Source organism: Melanotaenia boesemani, chromosome 13 (assembly GCF_017639745.1).
Source record: "Melanotaenia boesemani isolate fMelBoe1 chromosome 13, fMelBoe1.pri, whole genome shotgun sequence".
Classification (NCBI taxonomy): Eukaryota; Metazoa; Chordata; class Actinopteri; order Atheriniformes; family Melanotaeniidae; genus Melanotaenia; species Melanotaenia boesemani.
Genome location: NC_055694.1, coordinates 23,418,960 through 23,443,369, shown reverse-complemented (window position 1 = coordinate 23,443,369; position 24,410 = coordinate 23,418,960). Strand labels below are relative to the sequence as shown.

At 37.7% G+C, this 24,410-nt stretch overlaps 1 protein-coding gene across 1 annotated transcript; it reads left to right on the top strand.

Annotated features, from left to right (window-relative positions):
• Window positions 1-254: 254 nt before the first annotated feature.
• gabrd (gamma-aminobutyric acid type A receptor subunit delta) lies at window positions 255-23,462 on the top strand. The gene is made up of 9 exons (XM_042004035.1): window positions 255-687; window positions 11,112-11,227; window positions 13,040-13,107; window positions 16,655-16,875; window positions 17,029-17,111; window positions 17,299-17,436; window positions 17,867-18,022; window positions 19,464-19,675; window positions 22,415-23,462. Exons 1-9 carry the CDS (start codon window positions 620-622, stop codon window positions 22,736-22,738), a joined length of 1,386 nt encoding a protein of 461 aa, XP_041859969.1. The 5' UTR covers window positions 255-619; the 3' UTR covers window positions 22,739-23,462.
• The last annotated feature ends 948 nt before the right edge of the window (window positions 23,463-24,410 follow it).

Here is a 24,410-nt window from a genome sequence, read left to right as displayed (position 1 = left end):
GTTTTTGTTCCAACAGAAACAGCCTAGAACTTCATTTAAGTCACTTATGGAGATTATTCCAATGCGTCAAACGTGACAGGACTTCGTGGAAGTCCTGTGTTTGCGGCATGCCCGCCTGCCCTCCGCCCGTTGTGGCCAGATTGAATCTGATGTTAAAGGCTAAGCAAGAAGGGATCGACAGATTAGCGAGTCTCCCGCTCTCTCCATCCCTCCTCCTCCTCCCTCCCCCTCTCCATCCGTCTCTCTCTCCCTCTCTCTCAGCCTCTGTCGGCTCTGTTGCTGGATGACAAGTGGCGTCTACTCGTTTGTGGATCAACTCGTTTTTGCGATCGAACCAGGAGTTTTGCCCCCTTTCCCCCCCTCACCCCTCAGGTGCGCTCCGTTCTTGCGCGGAGGAATCGGGGGATCTCATCATGGGGTCAACATCACCATCACCTTCATCATCATCAGCAGAAGCAGCCCTACAGTTTACTTTCTTCTCCGCAGCGCCGGATCACGAGGAGAGCGCACTAAAATAAGATAAATGAAAAAAATAAATAAGAAAGACAGAAAGAGATTTTAAGCACAGGAAACTTTTTTATTTAAAAAAATACACATTATTTATCCTGTAGATTGTGGAATGGGGATCCCAACTTTCCTGCTGTCGAGTCTTGCCGTGTTGATCGTCGGAGGCGACATTTTCACCAGGTGAGATCAGCCTTTCTTTTACCTTGTTTTCAGGTGACCTATCTGATGTCGTCCATCAAATCAAAGCGATCCAACATTTCAGAAGTAAATACAATGTTAAAGTAAAATCAATTAAATTCGTGGTTTTAACATTAACTGGGTAATATTACGATCCATACTTTTTTCTTTTTTCCCTTTGTTTAAAAAAATGCACGATACACTTTAACCTTTAAGCTGGGTAAATTTAATTGCTTTAACTACATGCTCACATTAAATAGTTCTCCACGCCCACTGCCTTAACTATGCATTTTTTCTCTGCTTTCCCTCTATAGCACATGAACCTGATGGCATGGTTTACATAATACATGCACAGAAAGAAATGTCTTTTTTAATGGAGATAAACAGATGAGTGGATGGCTGGTGTGTGGCAGGGAATGTCACTTGCGTCCTGGCTTGTTCAGCAGGGGTCAAATACATCAGATGGCGCCTGATATAACTGAATTAAAGGAGACATCTATGTCAAGGCATATTTCCATATAACATTTATATAAAGCAGCATGTAGATGGTCATTTTGTGGATTTTAAGAAAGGAAACTGCAGTTGTGATGTTTTAAGGTTGCCAGCTGCCATGTCACTCAGTCAGGAAGAGCTGAACTGAGGACTTAATGGAGTAATATCAGTCATACATAAATCAATTAGCAGTTTTCACTGTGTTAAATTACCTTCTTATTTTGGAAATAGAAGATCTTGGTTTTATCCAGCAAATAAACCATATACCTGAGATAAATATTTTACAGTAGTAAACTTGGTGATTATGTTTTCAGTGTAAGCCCAGGCTACTCCAGTGTCCCCTCACGATGGTACCCATAAGCTTTCACAAACATCCAATCTGTTGGATAACCAACATCAGCAGCTGAGCCCTCAAAGTCCAAAAGCTGGCAAGTACTTCCACTGAAAAGGGCAAAGAATGAGCAACTTAAGCTTTTGGGTGAAATTTGGCCAGATAACTACTATCATCCCTCCTGGCTGTTGAGGGAGTAACAACTACCATAATTGGATTTTCCTGCCTCCAGTCACCAGCGTTATTATTTTTATTTAGTTCTCAGTACAATGCAGTGTTGGCTTTTTCTTGCACCTCATTATGTGTCAGCTCTTAACACACACAGTAACACACACTTACTGCCGCTCTGCCTTTGGTAGTTGAATGTTGCACATGCTTTATTTCCTCACTCCCCCCCTTCTCTCCAAACAGAATTACTAAGATTCTCTTTTTAGCTCCTCGTTCATCCATTTGACTATGAGTTGCTTAGCTAAGTTATTTCTCAGCACCTTTAACGGAACACTATCTGCATCTAATTAACAGTGTTATCTGTAACAGATGTAGCCTGGGCTACATAGGATGGAAAAGGATCATATGCATGAATGTTAATATATTCTCTAATGCCCAAAATATTCCATAAAATACTCAATAAATATGTTTTAATCTGTGACAGAAAAGATCCCCATTGAGTGCACCAGTTTGAGTTAATTTAGATAAAAAGTAAAAAAAAAAAAAAAGACATGTAAACAAGCTTGCATGGTTATGTGTTTTGGGGAATGACATGTCTTTAGAAAAAGATTTGGACAGTGCCACAGAAAAGATGGGCACCCAAAAATATTTTAAAAACAAAGTAATGCAACAAAATCACTCCTTAATTCCCCCCCTAAATCTTGATAAGTGACTTTCTATCAGGCTGAATCATCATTTTGTACCATCACTCAGTGCATTAACATGATGCTAAAAAGTGAAATCGATGCCAGTCTAGCTAAAACAGAACTTTTGTAAATGCATGTAAACATGTTGATTTGACTGAAATTGTGCTTAATCAAATGCACTCTGTGCATGTTCCATAGTACTTGTGTCTGGCTTTGACCCAGACGTAACATAAGAAACCAGTACAGAGAAGAGGTAGGAGCTGGTAAAACCAATGTAGAATAAACACAAGGGAGAGCATGCCACATTTTTAAATAGTTTAATGTATGAAATTGAACTGAAGTTGTCCATACACCACTCCACTTAACACAGGACCAATTTGCTGTCATATAAAGAGTTTATTAGTTGTTTGGGTTTGTAACAGTCAACCAGAAAATATATGTATGTATATTAGTGACAACTGCATGTTAGTGAGCTGTAGTCATGTACGAAACCTGGCTTTTCCTACTTTGATTTTGCGATAACGATACATTTTTCATTTATTGTGCTGCCCTACGTCCTTATACTAGGTCAGGGACAGTCAGCCAATTAAATGGCCAGACTGTTGTCTTTCTGAACTGTGCATGTAAATGTACTGGCAGACATGATGAGAGTTGTTTAACAAACCAGTTTTTATTTAAAGAAAAGAAAAAAGCAGTTAACCTGCTATGAACCTTTTTTGTTCCAGTGTGAGAAATGGCTTGCTGCATGAAGCTAGATGTTTTCATTCAGACTTCAGCCTATAGAACTTAGTAAATATTAGCCTAAATAATAATAAAAGAGTTGTTTTTAAAATACACAGATTTGGCCAATCTCATTTTATGATCCCATTCATCATGGGGCATGTTTTTAAAGGAAATGAATCGAGAGAATTCCTGTTATCAACTTTTCTGTCTTTTTAGATCACTTGGGGCTAAATCTGTGTTTCACCTCTTACAATATTTAGAACTGATGCTGACAACCAAACTAAACGTACCAGAGCTGAAAGGCATTTGTTCTAGCTCTCCACAGGGCTGAATAGAGTTAACATAAAAGAAAAAAATAGAATTTTCTCTCCAAACCTCTTCATACACTTTCACCTCTAACTGCATAACAACAGAGATTCCTGTTAGTTTGCTGTCAGTGTTAAGCTTGTGAGGCTTCAATTTGAAGTGTTGAGTCTGCAATGTTGATATAATTACACTTCGCTCGGCTCTGACTGCAGCAGAAAAGTCAACGAGGATGGTACCTGGCCACACAGACAGGAAAAAGATGGTAAATCAAAACTTTAACCAGCACAGACTCCTGGTGCTATGAGAGAAAGCTGAAGGTGTAAATAAATTCTCTCAATTTGCTTGTATCACCAGATTTTTCACTTGTTTTTTTAAAATAGGGCCCATGAGGATTAGATCCTCTAATAGAGCCTCATATTTGCGATCATCGTTGCTACCAGCTTACAGGAAGTGGAAAGAGGAAGTTATTATGGATCACGTAATGCTAAAGCTGACTAGTCAAAGGAGCAAGGCTGGATCATCAGCAGTGCGAATATAAGCCTAAAAGACCATGATAATTTGGTCACAGACAGTAGGTAGGAGTGTGGGGGTCAACATATCCATCTCTCATCTGATGTTTAGCCAATGCTTCGGTAGAGGAAACAGGACTGCACCTTGTTTTCATGCTGAGACTCAAGTTTCCGGCAAGATGCGGCAGCAGGATGCGATGCCGGAGGCTTTAATCTCAGCATTTCGTGATCTTCACACTCGTCCTTAAATGTGCACTCAGGTGACCTGCTTCTCCTGACTAATCTGTATGAGAGGCTGACTCAGCGGATAAATCCCTCCCACTGTCCAGGAAGTACTCTTCCCAATAACACACTGATTTGATGGTGTTCCTGAACTGGCGTTAAAGCCCGACTCTGCGCTGGCTTCAGGGGGAGTCGGTACAGGCACACTTCAGTGCCTCCACTAAAAGCTTCTCACTTAATCTGAGCCGACACATCATGCAAACTAAAAAAAACAAAACATTAATTTATCATTCATTAATATGTGCTAATTAATTGTTTGGAAAATGTATTTTGAATAGTTAAAAAAATAAATGCAGAACATACTATAATTCCCTTTTGTTATAAGAATAATAATAATTTAAAAAAAAAGATAACACAAACATGAACATGAGCCCATGTTCTGCTTTTTTCTGTTCTAACAACAGAAAAAAACCTGCTCCAGTCTCCCAGCACATATCTGTAAAGTACAGTCATCTCCACTCATCGTCACGGTTTTTTTTGTTGTGTTTAGACACATTGGCATGTAAGCAGAGGATCAGAGCTCAGACTTCTAAGCTGCTAAAGAGTCCTTCAGCAAGAATCCTTCCCAGCTGTTCAGTAGCTGACCTTTGACCTCCCAGCAGAGGGAGTGGGACAAGGTGAAATGCAGGACATAATATATATATATATTTTTATTTTATTTTATAAAAAATAAACTCCACTGAATAGTTAAAGTACAGAAAATCTTCCTTTTTTTTAGTTTTGATCCAGTTATCTCCAAAATGGAGAAGACACGAGCCTTGATTTTGTAAAATGGGATGGGTTGCTGTAAAAGGAACCATTGCGAGCCCCTCTTTGATCAGGAGGCTGCACAATAAGAAATAATCATCCCTTCATGGAGAACAGAGTGTAGGTAAGATGGAGCAGCTCCAAGCATGCCAACGAAAGAGGAAATGTTAAAGAACAACATGCTTTGGACGAGCTGTTGTTTGGCCTGATTGGAATCAATTTTTAAAGTCTGTGGTTTTTCAAACCTGTTCAAAGTCTTTTGAAGTTTGTTGGGAAATGAAATTATATCTTAGTTAATAATTTGCATGACAGTATGATCTCATTTAGTAGTCATTTGCTTCAGTTGTAGTCAACACAAATGTAAAGGGATTAAATTTGTATAGCGGCACACAATATCTCTGTTAGTCAGAGTGACTTCCTGTCACAGTGAATCCTGAGTCCATTGCTCCACTTTGTTAGTTCAGATAGTTCAACTCAGCCAATTAAACTGCCTGACTGATCAGATTCCTCATCTAGTGAGCAGTTGCTATCACAATTCTAGACCTGCTATCCGTTGAGTGCTGATACAGTGCTTTCCTATCTGTTAAAACAGTGACTGCAAGTGATTTCATATGTTATAATTTTATGGGAAAATAAACCTAAATACAACAGCAAACACCCTGAGTCACTTTTGAGTTTTGCTAAGGTCAACCATTAAACACTGGGAAGAGTGACTAACTGTAACAGGAACATTTGTCCTGGTATTTCATTGTTAACCCATTAAAACATTGTCCCATGTGATGCTGATGTTCAAACATTCCCAACATAAAACAACTGAGTTGATGGTCGAAACGCTTCTTAATTAATGACCAGAACTATCATAAAAATGAGTCTCTGCACCACTGACTCAAAACCTGTTAACAGTTTAGGGAGTGGGTCCCGTGGGTCCCTGGAGTGTTATATGTCAGCTGATGGTGGAAATTTAACCACAGCCTTATTTGCTAAGCACAGTGCAGACCAGGAGTTAGCAACAGCAACTACTCACTCATTCCTGTTGTAGGTTTTAGTAGAAGCAGTGTTTGGTCAGTGAAATCTGCCAGCTGCTAACTTGCTTTCAGTGTTTGGATTCACTGACTAGCAGGTGAGGACAGACAGGTTTATTTGTACTTTATAGCACATTTCATGTACAAGATATCTCAAAGTGCTTTACATAAAACATTAAAACAAGGTACATAAGGAACTTTAAAAAGTACATTACAGATAGAAGAATAAAAAATGAAGAATGAAATAAATTAAATAGAAACAAACGCTAACAGAGAAACAGACAACAGAATATGGTACAATTAGACATTAATGGGAAAAACATCATCATCATTGTCATCAGTAGAGGGACGATGATGTAACTTTGCATCTACTGGGTCTTTATTTCCTCTTCTGACACATTTCTGAGAGTTTTAGATAAGAGTTATTGTGAAACCTGACCCCTCTAAACACTGATTATAGGGAGTGTAGAAGCCTCGGTTGAGATGCATTTGTTGTGACCCTTTACAGATTTTCTTTTTTTCTTTTTAAACAAAATCATTCACAGTCAACCACTTAAACTTCAAAGAGGAAAACTTGGCCAGTAAGGTTATTTTTTAATTTAATAAATCAATCATTTGGGCAAACTGAGAAATTACAAAATTAGAAACATTGTCTGTGGGTTTCTTGGAGTTTTGTGATTAATTATGATTTAAAGTTGTATTATAAATACATACCATGACTAAACTGCTTAAAAAAGTATTTTATCTTAGGGTCCTGAAGTAACCCCAGTGTCATGATAAAACATGAAATAGTTATGTAAAAGTAACCTGCTAATTTGTGTCCACAGAAGCGATTTTTGCTGTTTTTTGTTCCACTGACAAGTAGGCAGGGTAACTCCACAGAGTAGCCTAACACTATAGTGCAAAATATGGATATTGTTCACCACGATATCCATAATTTTTGTGTACAGGTGCTATGTTGGAGAGTAATGACTTCAAGTAACCTTTCTAAGAAATGTAATTTTTGTATTTATACACTATTTAAACACTTCTTCCTTGTTCTTTCACTCACAAATTAATCTTTTTATTACACATTACAAACTGCTTAGTTAATTTAAGTATTCAAAATCACAAAGTTAATATAGTTTTGTAGGAAAACATCCCAACTGGCATAAAAACAGACATTGTAATAACAGGAAGCATCAAAATATCTTTTATCTGGATTACAGGCATCTAACTTAAACCCCCTCAACTAAACACGCTGTACACATGAATTACACATAAATGACTTTCAAATTCACGCTGAGTGGCACAAATAAAACACAGATTTAGCTTATTTCACAGTACGTACAGTTTCTGAAAATGTGACTACTTCATCATACCTCGTCATACACCACATACCAAGTAACTGAAATTTTATTTTACTCAAAAAAAAAACTTGCTGATCTGCAAGTTCTCTCTGAAAATTTGCTTTCCTGAAATTTGCCTCAAATACGTCACACAACATCTATAAGGCATTTTATTTTGAGAAATGTATGATTTTATAAAAACTAGATAAATCAGCCAACATTTAATCTACCTGTGAGATTAACGACCATGTTAAAAGGTTTCTCATGTGCAGTTAACACAGCAGTAGTTAATAATTAGTGTAGAAATATACATTTTTTGTATGATTGTTAGGACTCTTATAGGCAATTTTAATAGTTAACATATTCTGCCTCTGTCCCAGCAGCCAGCCTTTGTTAAGACCATTTATACTCTATATTGTATTGTTTTCCTCAACTCTAATCTCAAGGAAGGAAACTTTAGAGTCAGAAACATGCATATTCTCTATAACAGTACTATCTAACTATCAGTAAAATGTATTGAATATTAATTTTCTTATCAAAGTTTCCTCTAAATTTAAAATTAATGCAAGCAATATTATTAGTGATAATACAGTCAGAGAAGCTGCACAGACTTTTTATACGCACTGCACATAAATACCAAGCTGTTTACTGATCGCTCCATTTATTTCTGTTGTATTATGATTTATGTAATTGGGTTTGCATGCAAGTTACAGCAGTGTCTCTTATCTCACACTGGGACCAATAAAACTAATCAATGACGACCGGGAGACTGACACTCCACTTGTGTTCAGGTAACTGGTAGCATCACAATATAAAACTAATTAGGCTATAAGTGCCTGCTGCACAAAATGTTCACAAAAAGATGCCATAAATTTGAGTGAAGCTGCTGCTCTCATCTCCCCATCTGTTTAATGTTAGCTCATAAACAGACGGCAGATTCAGAACCCCGCGAGAGACGTGTAATAAAAGTGAAATATAGACAGAAAAAGGCACGACTGCATGTGCACGCTCTCAAATGTTTGTCATGGATGGTGGAGTGAGAAAATGGAGAGGTGCAAATGTTTAGTGAATCTCTCCAGAAAGCAATTAAATGTTAAAATATAAAAAATGTGCATGTCTTCTGACAGAATATGCTGATGTTTCTTTTTCCTCTGAGGGCTCGCAATTTTTCCTTGCACATTAGTTTAGTTTACAGAGAAAACCCGGGTGAGCAGCCTTTAATTAGAGCAACATTCTGGGATATTTTCAATAACTAATTGCCCTAAAAAGTCAGTAATGGAAGATTTATTTAAGTGATAAAAGCTTTTCAGATTAAAGTCATGTATGCTAAAATATCAAGCTTGAAATAAACACAGGCACATGAGCAGCAAGGCCAAAGGAGAGCACCAAAAGTCAAAATCATCCCCCCCCAAAAAAAACACAACACTGTAAAGAGTGTCTTAAATGTGACTCTGCAGCACACTGACACACAGCTCCTATTATACAGTGTAAATAGCTGACGGTTGAGTAAAATGGCAGAAATAGATTACAGGGTCTGTTTAGCACTGCAAATGGTAACAAGTAACAATAAACCTGTATTTCTGATCAAAGTAGACAGAAAGTTTAAATGCTACATTATATAAATGATGTAATTCAGCAGGATTTTTCCTCACTTTTCACACGTTGTGTGTTCCCCTCTGCGTGAAGAGGTCTGATCGACCTTGGTGCGTTAACAAATGTCTTGAAGGAAAAGCTTTATTTCCAGATTTAGAAACTACCAATTAGTGAAGAAATCCAGGAGTCAGAGAGTGATTAATTAATTCACCAGTGCTCTCATTTTTTTTTTTTTTTTTCATATGCGACAGTTATTGCCAGACTAAAAATACATCTGCCACTACATAATGGATCCGCTGAGAAAATCTGGATGACATGGCAGGATGCAGTTTCCTTTTGTCTTTTTCATGGTTTTGTTCTGGTCATTTTTTTTGATGACTGATTTCAAGGTTTGCTCGATTGTCGTGTAATGTCAGCCTTATTTCAAAGGTCACCAAATGGCTTTTCATTGTTTGTCAATAAGAGCACCTTCGATCGACCCTCATGTAGTCCATTTCCTTTTCAATGCCACCACCAACCATTGTTACTCTGAATGTCACAGACACCTTTACTTGGTTCAGTTATTACTCAAGAAGAGTTGGATCTTTCAGTTCTGGGTTAAATATAGTGTCTAAAAATTGAATCTTTATTCCAGCGGTCATCTAAAACTATAACTGTTGATAAAGCCAGGTCTGTTCACAGTGAGGAAAGCATGATTATAACTCCCCGTGTGGCTGTTTTAAAATACAAAACTGCCACCTGGTGGTGGCTAAGCTGTAGTCCACTTGTGAAATCCAACAACAAGGACGTGGCGGTCAGTGTGGAGCCTGTTCAGTTCTTTGCAATTGTAGTAGCCTCATAGGAGCCCCTTAAAGCTAAACAATAGTTTTAATATTGCAGTTATTGTCTGCTGCATGGGAGAAAATGCATTCGGGACACAGCATATTGTTCAGCCTTGCTGAAGCTACTTTGGCATATTTGGATGTGCTGACAGACTCTTTGTGGACAAATGCACACTGTGGATACAGAAGGGAAAACACGCCAGCCAGGCTTTAATCAGGGTGGCTTTTGAGCACTAATACATTACAGATTTTCGAAATGATAAAGCTGATGGTTGGAATTCTGCACAGCATCTCAGAATTAATCATGTTCATTCAAAAATCTTCAAATAAGAAGCAGCTTTCAGGATGGAATTTGACTAATTGAATGTACATAATTGTTCTTGTTATAATAAGATTAAGAGGCACACTTCCACAGTCAGAAATGTATAATTTAAAAGACGAGAGCAACTTAGTGTTCATTGTATGTAGTTTAAAATCTAACAAAATAACTTGCTAAAGGAGTATTTTCTTGCCATCATTTCTACTGTCGTTGTTTCTGAATGTCATTTTGCATTCATGACCTCTACTGTACTGTCAAGTCAAGTACAAGTCACGTTGTGTAACATCATCAAGGAGCATTATTTGTTTTTAATTTATTATTTCCTTTAGTCTCACAGCTCTAATCACATGAAGCCCAAAAACAGAAGGCAGGTTTTTACATAGACCAAGATTAGTGGAACATTTAAAGAGCTGAATGTTTTTCTTCCTTTGGTTGCTGGGGTGACAGACATATGCCTTTAAATAGACTCCATTATTGCCCCATGTTTGCCAGATAGGTTGGGAGGTGGTTTAACTTTAAAAACAGGAGCATCTCTAACAGAAAAGTTAAAACTGGGGCATGTTTACTACTGTGTTGCATCACCTCTTTTGAAAATGCTCTATTAAGCACTTGAAAACTGTGGGGACCAATTTGTGTAGCCATGAAAGTCAAACTTTTTTTAATTCAGCCGCTCAACAGTTCAGGGCCATCTTTAATGTAGTTTTTTTTTTTTTTTTTTTTTTTTTTTAAATTATGCATCAAGTGTTTCAGAGACAGATCTGGACTGCAGGCAGGCTAGTTTATTAAATAAGCATTGTGTTTCATAAAGAGTGTACACTGTTGCCCACTTTGTTGAGAAATTTTTGCTCTGGAGCTCCAAAGGCTGTAATTTATACCATTTTAGAAGCTAAAATTGATGAATGCCACTTTGTTTGCTGCACCCGCTAATGAATGTGACAACAGTGCTATTCATAGACCAGTTTACAGTTAAATCTATGACATATGAGATTTCTTTTCATGAATGTTACTAACTGTATGTGAAGCTCTGGCAGGTCCCGTGGACACATGACCTTGCCAGATGACTGCTGAAGGCCACTGTGTTTACTGTTTGTCTCCTTTAGGGCCATGCTGAGTGACATTGGGGACTATGTAGGTACAGACATTGAAATATCCTGGTTACCTAATCTGGATGATTTAATGAAGGGCTATGCCAGAAATTTTCGCCCTGGGATAGGAGGTGAGTATGAGATCTAGAGCTTGTGGTGTTGGGTTGAATTCACCTCCTCACATTTACAGCCATGCTTAGCATAACACGATGCAAGTCCCAAACAAAGAAACATGGATGTTTACTTTTCATTTTCCAATTTCATTATCCTGGTGTCTTTGGTTTTCTTTCTTTTGTTTTATTATTGTGTGTTTCTTTTTTTTTTTTTTTTTAGAACAAAGCCTTATTTATCTTATCCAAGTACTTTCTTTGATTTTTCTGAAATGTAAATCATTTGCTAAGGTCACAAAAAGTCATTTAGATGAGAGGGTTTGCTGAAGGGATTATAGAGTATGATGCTCCTGAAGGACAAGCCGGAGAGGAGGGGTGGCACAAGGACTGTGCACCCCTCTGGAGACTTTGCTAAGAATGGCTGCTAAATGTGAAACATCCAATGACCGCAGCGATAGATTTCTCAGTCTCACAGCTTAACTCAGCTGAGCAGAGGTGAAAATGTGGGCAAGAGTGCTGCTGTGACCACACGCGTTGTCCTGTGCGCTGCACGTCTGCACAGACCATCACAACTCAATATGACTGTGGTCACTACATTCCTATCGATGTGACATATTAACGTGCTGAAAGTGAAAGCTGAAATGAGAAGCTGTTTTGACCATTGTGGAATCATGTCTGTTATTCGGCGTAATTCCCTTCATTCAGCTCATGTTCCCATAATTCTTAATGCGCAGTTATATTTGTGTAAAAAATGCAACGCAAACATGAAATGTATGTTTTGAATGTTTTGCATCTTGCTAATGAGATAACGTTCACAAGTATGACTTTAAAACAGACGTCTTTCTTTTTAGAAACAATTGAAGAGATCAGAAAGTGATGCATAGCTGCAAAAACATGTCTGCAGTTACGTTGCAATGAACAATGAGCTAAAAGCTAATAAATGCTCACACAATGACTTGTGTGACTGAAGAGTAAAATCATACTTATTAAAGAAAATGTTTGTTTCCTAGAAACAAAACAACAGATATGAACCATTTTGTCTTTTGCAAAACATTAACATTACATTCATTCACCCCATGTTTTTGTCCAAAATTAATTTTAGTGTGTCCAGCCTTCATCTCACATAAACATATAATAATAGCAATAAGAGCATTTTCAGTGCTGCAGTGGGGGTGTTATTTATTGATTTCTTTTCTGTGCTCTACAAGAAAATAATGAACTTGATACTAAAACAAACAAAGATATTTTGAAAAAAAAAAAGCATAAAAACCCCCTTTGCTTACTTTACCTTACAATAAACATGCCATTTTAAATCACCTCACACAATACACCCGGTGTACCGCACACAGGAAATATAACTTGCCAGAAATGGGTTAGGAAGGTGTTGAATGATGCGGAATAGCAATATATGATTCCTGAATGTTCAGTGTAAACAGCCTTTCTCTTCTGCATCAGTGAGCTCCCCTGTAGCGTCTGTGCTTCAGCCTCCGATCACTGAGGCACACGTCATGCTAATCATATGGCAAACTGTTGAGTGAAAACATGCCATATGTGTGTGTATGTGAATGTTGTCAGCTTACTGTGTGCAAGTCCATAAGAGCCTATGCTGTTTATGAATGCCCACAGTGTGATGTGCTGCTTAGCATGGTTAAACTGGATAATGCTTAATCTTTATGCACTGTGGGATTGTTTGAGACGTGGGACGACGACGGTGATGAGGTGAGGATGGGAGGGGCTGACAGGTTTGAAATGAGCAGAGAAGGCATGTGTGGGTGTGTGTTTGAGATGGGGATGTGGCAGGTTTGCCTTGTTTTCTCACTTTTTACTCTGCAGGTCCACCAGTGAATGTGGCCATGGCCATTGAAGTTGCCAGTATTGATCACATCTCTGAAGCCAACATGGTAAACTACAGAATTTCTTTCTCTTGTCCTTACTCAGATTTCATATCATTCTTCAACGTTGCTGGTGCTGCAAATACTAAAGTTTTTTCCATTTGCATAATCCTGATTTATCCCTCTTAAAGGTTTGAAAGTCTTCAGTGTGAGCCCGTGTGCCACACTGGCTAAGTTGTCAGATAATTTGATAGTTTCATGGATTTTGCACAATAAGAACCCAGTCTAATGGAGGATTCATTTTCTGCATGTGACTCCATTTAAAACTGATCATGTTTGTTTTGTTTTAACATGGGCAACTAAGTCCAAAGATCCATGAGAGTTCAACCAGCTGCTGGATATGAAAACACAGAAATAGTTTTAATGGAAGCAAACCAGTCTGACACATTAAAAGTGGAAATACAGAGTCTGACTGAAACACTGAGATACACCTGAATAATGGGATCTGAACATTAAAACAAGCCAAACAGAGCTCAGATTTGAGCTCATTATTCTTTCACCATAGCTTACAGTTAACATCAGAAGTTTTATTTGTCACCATGGCAACAAAAACATGTCCCAGCCGCATTCATCACTTTTTAATTTGTGCTGGAATTATCCTGTTCATCTGTGCTGCTGCTGATGTTGCAGCATTTGGTTGTGTTTTAATGTATTTGTCTGTCGGTTAGTTAAGATTTTTTTCTTTTTATAGTTTCCTCAATTTTCTTAAGAGTTGTATTTGTCAAGTCTAAAAGCTGAAAATTCTGGATTGATGAATACTTTTCACAAACGGGAAATCAATATGTTTTATACCTTTGTATAAATACCACTAATGTGCTTGTAGCAATAGTCAATAGTTGCAATGAGTATGAATAATTATCCATGGCAAATTACAGGGAGGTTTCTTTCTGCCCTTTAATGAGATATATTAGGATTAAATGATAACACAGCTGATAGAATTTATTGCCATTTATGATGTTTTTAAAATTATTAACTTGTAGTTTGTTTTAAGCAGTGAAAAAGATGAACATGCAAAAAAAAAAAAAAAAAAAAACAGTTACAGTAAAGCAATGACAGAACTGAACAGCAATATGAGAGTTTGCAAATAAAGATGAATAAAAGCAGAAAAGCCCAGAAATTAGAGGCGGAGGATGAGCTGAGGATGAGGGTCATAGTTTGGGATAAATGATCAGTTATCAAACATTGACAGACAAAATAAGCTATATTCTTTGAATGTTTTTTTTTACTTACAACAGACATTCTGACATGCCAAAGCAGATTAAGCTCAGATGTATTAATGATGACTGCACTGCACAGAGGGGAGGTCCTGTTTTTATATATGCTGCTTCACTGTGCTTTCCTACTCTGACTGTAACAAGTCAAAATTGCTGCTTTGAAAAGATCCGTTTGAGCTCATGGGTTACAAATATCTTCCTCTTTGCCTCAGTTAAAGGGATAATCCAGCCATTTATTTTCCACTACGATGAGTGGCTTCTTTAAAGTGAGACTTTTTACAACCTCAATTCCAAAAAAGTTGTGACTGTTTTGTGTAAACAAAATTCTATCATTCACAAATCTCAAAAAATCACATTTTATCCCCAGTGGAACATAAAGAACATATAAGTGATTGATGCGTTTTTTTTTTTATTATCTCCAACACTGTTATTGTAGTCAACAAAATACAGTAAGATGAACATCAGGTTGTATGAAGATGGTTGAATAGGTTTCTGTGTTCAATGAGTCTTTGATATTTCACCTTGTATTTTGCACAATGACTATACTGTGTATTGTATGTACCTACTTTTATGTACCTATTGTTGCTCATGAGACCAAAGACGAATTTCCCACCTTAGTGGGACAATAAAAGTATTTGTATTTATGTCAGATGATGAAACTCAGACATTTTAACATTTCATGGAAAATATTTGCTCATGTTGAATTTGATGGCAGCAACACTTCTAAATAAAGCTGGAATAGGGTGATGTTTACCTGTAAATGTCTGGGAAGTGAGGAGACCAGTTGCTGGAAGGTTATCCTATTTTTGGCTGGTGCAGGATTCGAGCTGCTCAACAGTCCTGGGCTTTTGTTGCTGAATTTTATATTGATGAAGCGCCACATGTTTTCTATTGATGAAAGATATGGAGTGTAGGCAGGCCGATTCAGCACCCAGACTGTTGGATGATGATGCAATATGTGGTTTAGCATTGTCTTTCTATTGCAAGATTTCTTATGCAAGAATGAAATCTACATCTGGATGGAAGCAGATGTTGCTCTAAAACTCCTATGTACTTTTCAGCATTAATGGAGCCTTTGTGGATGTAAGTCACAGGAAATATTGCAACCCCAGATTTGCAGGCTTTTGAATTGTTCACTGATGACAAGCCGGATGGTCCCTCTCCTTTTTAGTCTGTAGGAAACTGTGTGCATAATTTCCAAAATAGATTTAACATTTTTATAACTTAGACCAAAGAAAAGTTTTCCACTTTGCCATTTCAAATTAGTTTTTGGAATATGGTCACACATTTTTTGCATTATAGAGCTTTAATCTGCATTTGCAGCTTGCACGGCGAGCTGTGATCCCAGACAGTGATTTCCTGAAGGGCTCCTGAGCCCTTGCAGTGATTTCAAGTAGAGAACCATGCCTGTTTACGACAAAGTGCTGCCTGAGGACCTGAAAATTATGAGCAATCGACTTTGGCATTGTCCTGTGCACGCAAAGATTCCTCCTGATTATTTTATTCCTTTGTTTATATTATACACTATAGTTGGTAGGACCTTCAAAATCTTCTCAATTTTACATTAAGGAACATTTTTCTGAGATTGTTTCACAGTTTTTTGATGCAGTTTGTTGCAGCTTTGTGAACCTCTGCCCATCTTTACACCTGAGAGGCTCTGCCTCTCTAACATGCTACCTAATCATGTAACTCTTGCAAATGAACCTGATTAGTAGTACTCCTCCAGCTGATTATTTTATTTGTGCCAGTTATTTTTCCAGCCTTTTGTTGCCCTTGTTCCAACATTTTTTTTTTTTTTTTTAGAATTTTTGTTGCTTTCAAATTAAAAATGAACTAATATGTTCCATAAAGTGGTAAAATGTCTCAGTTTCAACATTTGATGTTTTATTTATATTTTATTAGAAATTAAAAATGGGTTTATGAAATTCACAAATTATCTAATGTTATTTAAATTTTACAAAGCATCCCAATTTTTTCTAATTTTAAACATGATTTTGTTCTATAGTTTAGGAGACTATCCTTATATCTAAACTTCAAACCATCCCACCTCTTATTTTCCTGAAGAAACTAGAAACATATAAACACAAATAAAAATACAATATGGGGGTTTAAACTTTCAGGTTCTGTTGTTATTTTATTACTTTGCCCTCATGTTAAATCAGAATTTTTTAAAAAGATTATACTTGTTTTAAAAATAGATGCACTAGGTTGGAAAGGGAAAATGAGGCATATGTTGCTGATATTGATGATACAAAGTTGGAAAAGGAAAAAAAAAAAAAAAAAAGCAAACAAGCAAACAAACAAATGCTGTTCCCCTTCACAGTCTGTGTGATTTCTGGCAGGAATACACCATGACGGTGTTTTTGCGGCAGAGCTGGCACGATGACCGTCTGTCCTACAATCACACCAACAAGACTCTGGGGCTGGACAGTCGGTTTGTGGACAAGCTGTGGCTTCCTGACACCTTCATCGTAAATGCCAAATCTGCTTGGTTTCACGATGTGACCGTGGAGAACAAGCTGATTCGCCTGCAGCCCAACGGAGTCATTCTATATAGCAGCCGGTATGAAACGATTATTGATCTCACTCCTCTCTGATTTCTCCTTTATTGTCTTTCAAGTCTTCTTTTATGTTGCTGACTTCAGCTTTATTGTTTGTGAATTGTGAGAGAAGACAGAACCTTGCTGTTGTTTGAAGTTGTCCACTTTGTTCCTAGAATCACTTCAACGGTGGCGTGTGACATGGATCTCACCAAATACCCCATGGATGAACAGGAGTGTATGCTGGACTTGGAAAGCTGTAAGTTGTGATTCTTTAACAGTTTTCAGTGTTTCCTTCCTTCATTGCTGAAATATTTTAAAGTCACAGAACGTCTGATAAAAGGTCACATATTTTCTTCTAGTCCTTAGTCAGTTAAGTAACAAAAAGCCAAAAAAAGCTGGTTGATAAAATGTCTGATCCTTTTTTTCCCTTTGTCCTGATGAAGATGGTTACTCCTCAGAGGATATTGTGTATCACTGGTCTGACAGTCAGAGGCACATCCATGGACTTGACAAACTGGAGCTCTCCCAGTTCACCATCACAGACTATCGCTTTGTGACCGAGATGCTGAACTTCAAATCAGGTGAGGAACACACGTGTTTCACTCCTTTTCTGCATTTTTAAAGGTGTCGGCTGGCACTGACAGCTTGTACTACGTTTTAAGTTTTTGGGCTTCGCTTGCCTCTTGCGTTTGAGAACTTTACACATTCTGTTTGAAGCCAGATCTTTTTAAAATTCAGGCACCTCTGTGGTGATACACTATGCATAGAGGAAATGGATCAAGACAAAGTTTCTACTGAACTAGGCAAAAGATTTAGAAGATGACAGGAGCTGCTGCTGGGAAGATGCAGCCCCGACACCACTTTATTTTAGGCTTAAATTCTTGGACTTTTATCAATAGTGACACAAGTGAAACCCACTGCTGTGTGTAAAGAACAACAACTTTCTTTATAATTATAATTATTTTCTTCCATTCTGAAACTAAACGGGGGGTCTTGTCTTCTGTTCCCCAGCGGGACGATTTCCAAGGCTCAGTCTTCGCTTCCAGCTGAGACGTAACAGAGGCGTCTACATCATCCAGTCATACATGCCTTCAATACTGCTGGTTGCCATGTCTTGGGTGTCCTTTTGGATCAGCCAATCAGCTGTCCCAGCTCGTGTAACCTTAGGTTGGTATTAAATTAATAGTTTATTAGACTCTTTTCTCTTTGTAAAGGTTTAATTTAAATGAAATTTTATGGCTTGGAAAGTAAACCCATGTGCAGCTTTCTGGAGAAGATACTAAAAAATACAATGGAGGATGAAGTCCCATCATAATGATGGTACAAGAGGAAAGGACACATGATCACTAGAAGTTACCATCACTGGCAACATTTCAGACTTTATTATCTTCAAGAGTAAGAAGCTGCAGGAAATACCAGTGCAGCTAATTAAAAAGATGTAGGCCCTTATAATAGTATCTGCTTGCAGAACAGCATTGAAGTTTAATGGCAAGTATCCTGTACCTGTGCAATAGGAATCAAGTCAGCTCTGTAACCACAAATTACAATATAGGTCACTCTGTTTTCTGCAAAATCTTTGTGCATACCCATTAACATCGTTCAGAGGCCACTGTAGTCTTCTGTCCTCATGTAACAACATACAACACTTCTTTAAGGTCCTTTTCAGACCTGGTTTTAACATTTATTTAACAGCTCTTGGGTAAATATACTGTTTACATATTGAGGATATATTAAGTTCCATTCACTCAGACCACATGTTGAAATGACCTGCACTATATATGACTATCATATGGGTATACATGTGTTTTGGACTACACTGATGTGCAAGCTGTTTAACTACTGTGCCCCCTACTGGTTAAAAACAGCAATGCATGAGTTCTGCACCGACAACTATTATATATTTTTCTGCATGTATATGGATATGTTTGCCAATTTAACAAGTAAAAAAAAAAGCATTTAAAAGTATGTAACTGTGTAGCCTTAGTTTTTATTCTCAGGTTACATTGCAAGACTCATACTGATAGGTCAGCACAAGACACATTTTTACTTGGCAATGTTTATGTATAAGCAGTAGTTTCTTATTTTGAGCAAAGGAGGTGTTTTGTAAATTAGAACCATGCAGATTGCTGACATTTGGTTGGATTTCATTTGAACAATGCCAATAATCTGATACATTAAATATAATGTTTATTATGATCACCATCTCAGTTTGATGTAGTGGCATGCTAGCATTTGCAAGGCATCAAGAGACACAGCATGGTCTGATGAATTTAGCAAACATTTAGACCAGATGATGGCACAAGAGGAATATCCAGAAGGGTTATAAGAGCATCTGTCAGTGAAAAAATAGAACAACTGGGGTTTTAATATTATTACTGTCTTTGTGAGAGTCATTCTGCTAAAGAAAGTGGAGGAAAGCCTAGAAATTTGCTGACTCTGACAGAGACTTACAGACAATTAAACCATCCTGGTTTAATTGTCTGTAAGTGCTCATGAAAAGTAAAAAAAAGCCACACAAAGGAAGAGACACCTATTGGTCAGATCAGATCATTACTACACCACTTGACAGAAGCCTAATCCGTAATTTGTGTCTGTGTTGTTTCTACAGGGATCACAACTGTTCTCACCATGACCACCCTGATGGTGAGCGCCCGCTCTTCCCTGCCACGAGCGTCAGCCATCAAGGCGTTGGATGTCTACTTCTGGATATGTTATGTGTTTGTTTTCGCTGCCCTCATCGAGTACGCTTTCGCTCACTACAACGCTGACTACCGACTCAAAGAGAAGGCCAAGGTGAAGGCCAACAAGCTCAGCTCTGAGGTGAGAAACGTTAACAATGCACCGTTTCAGGGGGGTTGTTGTGAGTAATGAGCTTGGCTTTTAAAATGTAGACATGGGTCAGATATCAAACCTCTGTGTTGACAAGCATCTTTTCCTCTGACCTTCAGAATAAATGAATCTCTGTAGAGCAAAATTGGTAAAACTGATTTCCCAACAGGAAGAAATCTCATCATTTTGCCAGCTTCTTTTGCTTTAGATGTACATGTTGACTGAGGTGTGCCTACAGGAGAACAAACAGAACTTTTAGCAATTTGTAATGCCTTATAAGTACAACAATACCTGCCAGACTGTATGAAAGTCAAGAGATGATGAGGGAACTGATTAAAACTAAAAATAACAGAGACATGATTGATAAATTGGGCAGTGATGCTCAGCAGCTACAAAATAAGTACAGTGTTATTAAAACTGCTTGAACAAATGCTATTAGAATAAATTGACAAATGATTTAGTCCCTTTTAACATCAAGACTTAGTTGTCCAATATTCACAGAAAAAGCAACTACAGTATCACCGCAGTTTTGGGCTTTCGATCTTTATCAAAATATCAGCTGTCAGTTGTTTTATGTTATAGTGTGAAAGATCAAGTGTCTCCATTTCAGAAATAAGCCAAAACAACTCAAGTACTATCGTGGTAGAGCAAAACATGTCAGAGCTAAGGATTTTAGTAAAATATAATGCAAAATCGTTTTTAAGAATAGAAATTCATGTCTTATTAGTGCAGACGATTCTGCCCCATTTCTGCAGCATTGTACAGCTCAGTTTATTATAACATAATTACTTTTGGTAGACTTCATTTTCCACTTTAGACAGACCACCTTTCAGTGTAGTCAGGATTCTTAGCTGGTCGTGTCAGTGGTGTAACGTACAACTGGGGTTGATTCAAACTAATATGTAGGTGTACAACTAAAGTAGAGAATGGACATTCCAATATAGGAACATGCAATCAGCACAGAATACAGATGTAATATCCATCTTTCTGGACTACGCTTAACAACTGTATGCTGGTGTGCAGGAGTTACATGATAATTCACATGACTCTTCTTTCTGACAAATCAGTGGTCTGCAGTGATTTTACAAGTACATGAATATTTAATATCAGTTCATATAGAGGTAGTTTATGATCTTTAATCAAGAGCATGCTTTTCTATATGATAGCAGGATTATGTTGGACTCAAATTAAATGGCAAGACATCCTAACTAAGCAACAATGGAAAAACATTGTGTGATAAACAAAGTACAGCCTTACAGCCTCCATAGGAATTACAGAAAGCAGCAGCCAGGTGCTGTTCATCAAATTACTCAGACAAACATGTGTTGCTACCCGTTAACACTGAAAAGTTTATAAGACCAACACTGGTAATTCAAAAGTTAAAATGATTAAATACAGTTGCCAAACTACCCATATGTCGATATCCCTGTAACTTCAAAGTTCAGAGTGTGGGATGATCAGAGAAACTGCAAAATACCAGGACTCAGACCATTCAGGTCTCCGTAAGCATGTTAAATGTTACATGGCATGGTAAGGCTTGTTTGGAAGGGTTGCCAAAAGAAGCTAAAAACCAAGCAGACAGCATATCAGCACAAACACCTCACACCAACTGTCAATCACAGTAGTAGAGAGGTCGTGACTTGTGCTTGTTTTACAGCCACTGGACTTGGGCACCTTACAGTAAAAGAGTCGACTATTAACTCCTCTATAAATCACATTCTAGTAAAATTTGGTGACATTGGTCTACCCAAATTTGGGTCATGCAACATGACAATCATATAAAGTACAGCAGAAAATCTACAACAAAATGTTTTGGAAAAAAAGCAATTAGGGACATCAAGATATCAAAGTCTAGATCTCAGCCTGATTAAGATGCTGTGACAGGTACCAAACGACATCTGCCATACAAATTACATACAGAAAACAATTATGGCTGCTATAGGTGGTTCTACTAGACTTAATTGTTATTAGTTTTCTTTAAATAATGACACGTAATAGGTCATATGGTGTTAGTTCATCTGAAGATGTATGTAGCTCAGTTAAAACCTGGTAAGGACCATAGTAATAATTATTTTGCTCTGATATGTAAAACCTTGGAACTGAAAAGTGCATACTTTCTTTTGATCATGTGCTTGCATCCAAGAAAGGACTTTTTAGTATGAAGACAGAGATTTGAGGGCAATAAGGATCATATCTGAGTGTAAAAACAAGGAAACCTGCTCTGAAAAAAAAAAAAATGTTTTGATCAAAGATCACATGAAACTTTTGCTCAAAGGTTCAGCTCAGGACAAAATGGTGAAACCAGAAAAGTGTCAGTTATGAGGTATTATCCAAGCTAGTTACTATCATACTTTTCTGTATTATCACTGAAAGGAAGATAAGAAATATTAGAGAAAGAAAAAAAGTGTACAAGCACAAGCACACATACTTACCAGGAATTCTCCAGATTACTCTATTTACACATTAGCCCAGTTTAGATGATGTAGTCTGCACAAAGCCTGACTGACATTTGCATTTGTGTTAACATTTTTCTTTTTGTCTTCTGCTACCTTTTCTCTAATTTTTTTCTAAAGGCATCAAAAAGACTTAGTTAAGATTAGAAAAAGAGGAAATGCATTTTATAAGGCATTTTATAAAGGAATGGGTAGAGTAATGTTGAGCTGTCCACTGACAAAGACCAACCTCTGTTTGGCAAATGCTTACATGTTTTTTTTTCTCCCCTCCCTACAGTCTATTGTGAAGAACGGGAAGCAGGCTATGGTTCTTTTTTCCCTGTCGGTCACTGGCATGAACCAGGGTGTGGTCATTTCCAGCCGACATGGCCGTACACAGCGCTCCGGCAGTGAAATCCCAGGGGAGGGCGGCGTGGAGGAACCCGAGCCGAGGAGGAGAAGATCCAGGCCGGCAGAGGAGACCAAGGAAGACAAGAAGTGCTGTTCAAAGTGCGTCTGCAAGCCCATTGATGCAGACACCATCGACATCTATGCCAGAGCTGTCTTCCCTTTCACTTTTGCTGTGGTGAACGTGATCTACTGGGTGGCGTACACCATGTGAGAAGGAGGCAGAGCTGTACATAAGAAACTGCTGGAGTTGTGCCACTTTAATACTGGCAGACTGGTGCAGCTCAACTGCACTGCAAGCTTTAGCAGGAATAAATTTCAGAGAAACTGAAGCATATAACAGCCTGTGAATATGGAAATTAATGGGAGTAGTTATGAGTTTTAAAAAGTGTTAAGAGGACTTGAATATATTCTAAATAAAGATAGAGTTGTATAAAGGTAAAGGACTGTGCTGCCTGTTGGACGTTCAGATACACAGGGGATACTGTTTAATCAAGATTTTAACAAACTATATGAACAAGACAGCGCTTCACTCCAACCATAATCATAGTTAACTAAGCTCTTGTCTGTGAGCTGCCTATCTCACAAAGCAAAGCACCTCCCAGGCAAGAGGATGATGAGATGAGGTGTACTGCTATTCTGCATGGCTGATAACTCATTCACCATCTCCCCCACCATCACTACCCCCTTTTTCTATCTCCTTTGGTCTTCCACCCCCTTTTTTTTTTGGTTCATTTTCACATTTAGGATACCATCTGGAGTGTCTTATCTTCTTTTGCCAGCTCTGCCTGTTTCCTTGTCATTAAAAAAAACTTCCTCCACTACCTGTATGTGTGTATCTGTGTGTACTACTCTTTTTCACTTCAGCATTAAATCCACGGTTGTTCATTGTGATTAAAAAAATAAAATAAAAAAATAAAAAAAATGAAGTGAAATCCCTTCTGACAGATGTAGTTTGTTCATGCATGATTGTCCAAATCAAAAAATTCTTAGTGGGATTATAAACATCTGACTTTCATACCCGTCTCTGTCCTTTGCCTGAACTGGGAAATTGATTTCAGGAAGTTTCGGGATGAGAAAGCGCCACAGCTTCCCAGGCGGATTAGTTTTAACACCGCAGCATACACTATATGAAAATCACATGATTCTCTGGTAACCATGTAATCCTTCCCATTTACTGAGTGACTCCCGGTTGAACAAGCAGGACGCTATCTGGTTAAATCCTCTGTGCTAAAGATTCAGAACCTTTTTAGAAAGCTTGTGCTTCTTTGATAAAATTCTCAATGCAAGCTAATTCTCCATGTGTTATAAGAGGTAATGAGTTTTGTTGCAGTTCCTCTGACTGCCTTTCTTCTGCCTGATGACAGCTAAAGTTGTGGATTTTAACCAGACTCCTGTGGGTCTGTGACATTCAGGAAACCATTTCAAGAAATCATTTAAACAGGAAATACATTACTAGGAAAAATATTTCCAGAAACAGAAGACCCATTTTTTTCAGGTGAATAAAAGCTGATGCTTAGAAGTCAATATGCTAATGAAAAACATTATTTTAAAAATTTTTTTTTAAAGTGAGTAAAAGGGATGAGAAAATGTAATTCAGTCTAACTATTATCAAGTTCTCCAATCTAAAATATCTTGTTACAGCTCTGATGTGTCCACAGCCATCTTTACGAATGGCCAGAATATTCTCACTTTTACAGTTTTTTAAAGATTTTGACTTCTGAAGCATAATCCCAACATTTAACGGCCGTATCCTCCTCGAAGCAGGTGCCTAAGATTTCAAATTTTCCCATAAACTGAGATACTTACACATTCTTTTTTTTTTACAAAGGCTCTCTGAGGTTTTTTCATCCTCCTTAAAGACCTCTATCCTACAAAGAAATACA

Bases quoted from the DNA above. Each gene is read 5' to 3' on its own strand.
- gabrd (XM_042004035.1), top strand. From the start codon at position 620: ATGGGGATCCCAACTTTCCTGCTGTCGAGTCTTGCCGTGTTGATCGTC. The intron at 16,876-17,028 runs GTATGAAACGAT...CTTTGTTCCTAG, and splicing joins GTCATTCTATATAGCAGCCG to AATCACTTCAACGGTGGCGT. The intron at 19,676-22,414 runs GTGAGAAACGTT...CCCTCCCTACAG, and splicing joins CCAACAAGCTCAGCTCTGAG to TCTATTGTGAAGAACGGGAA.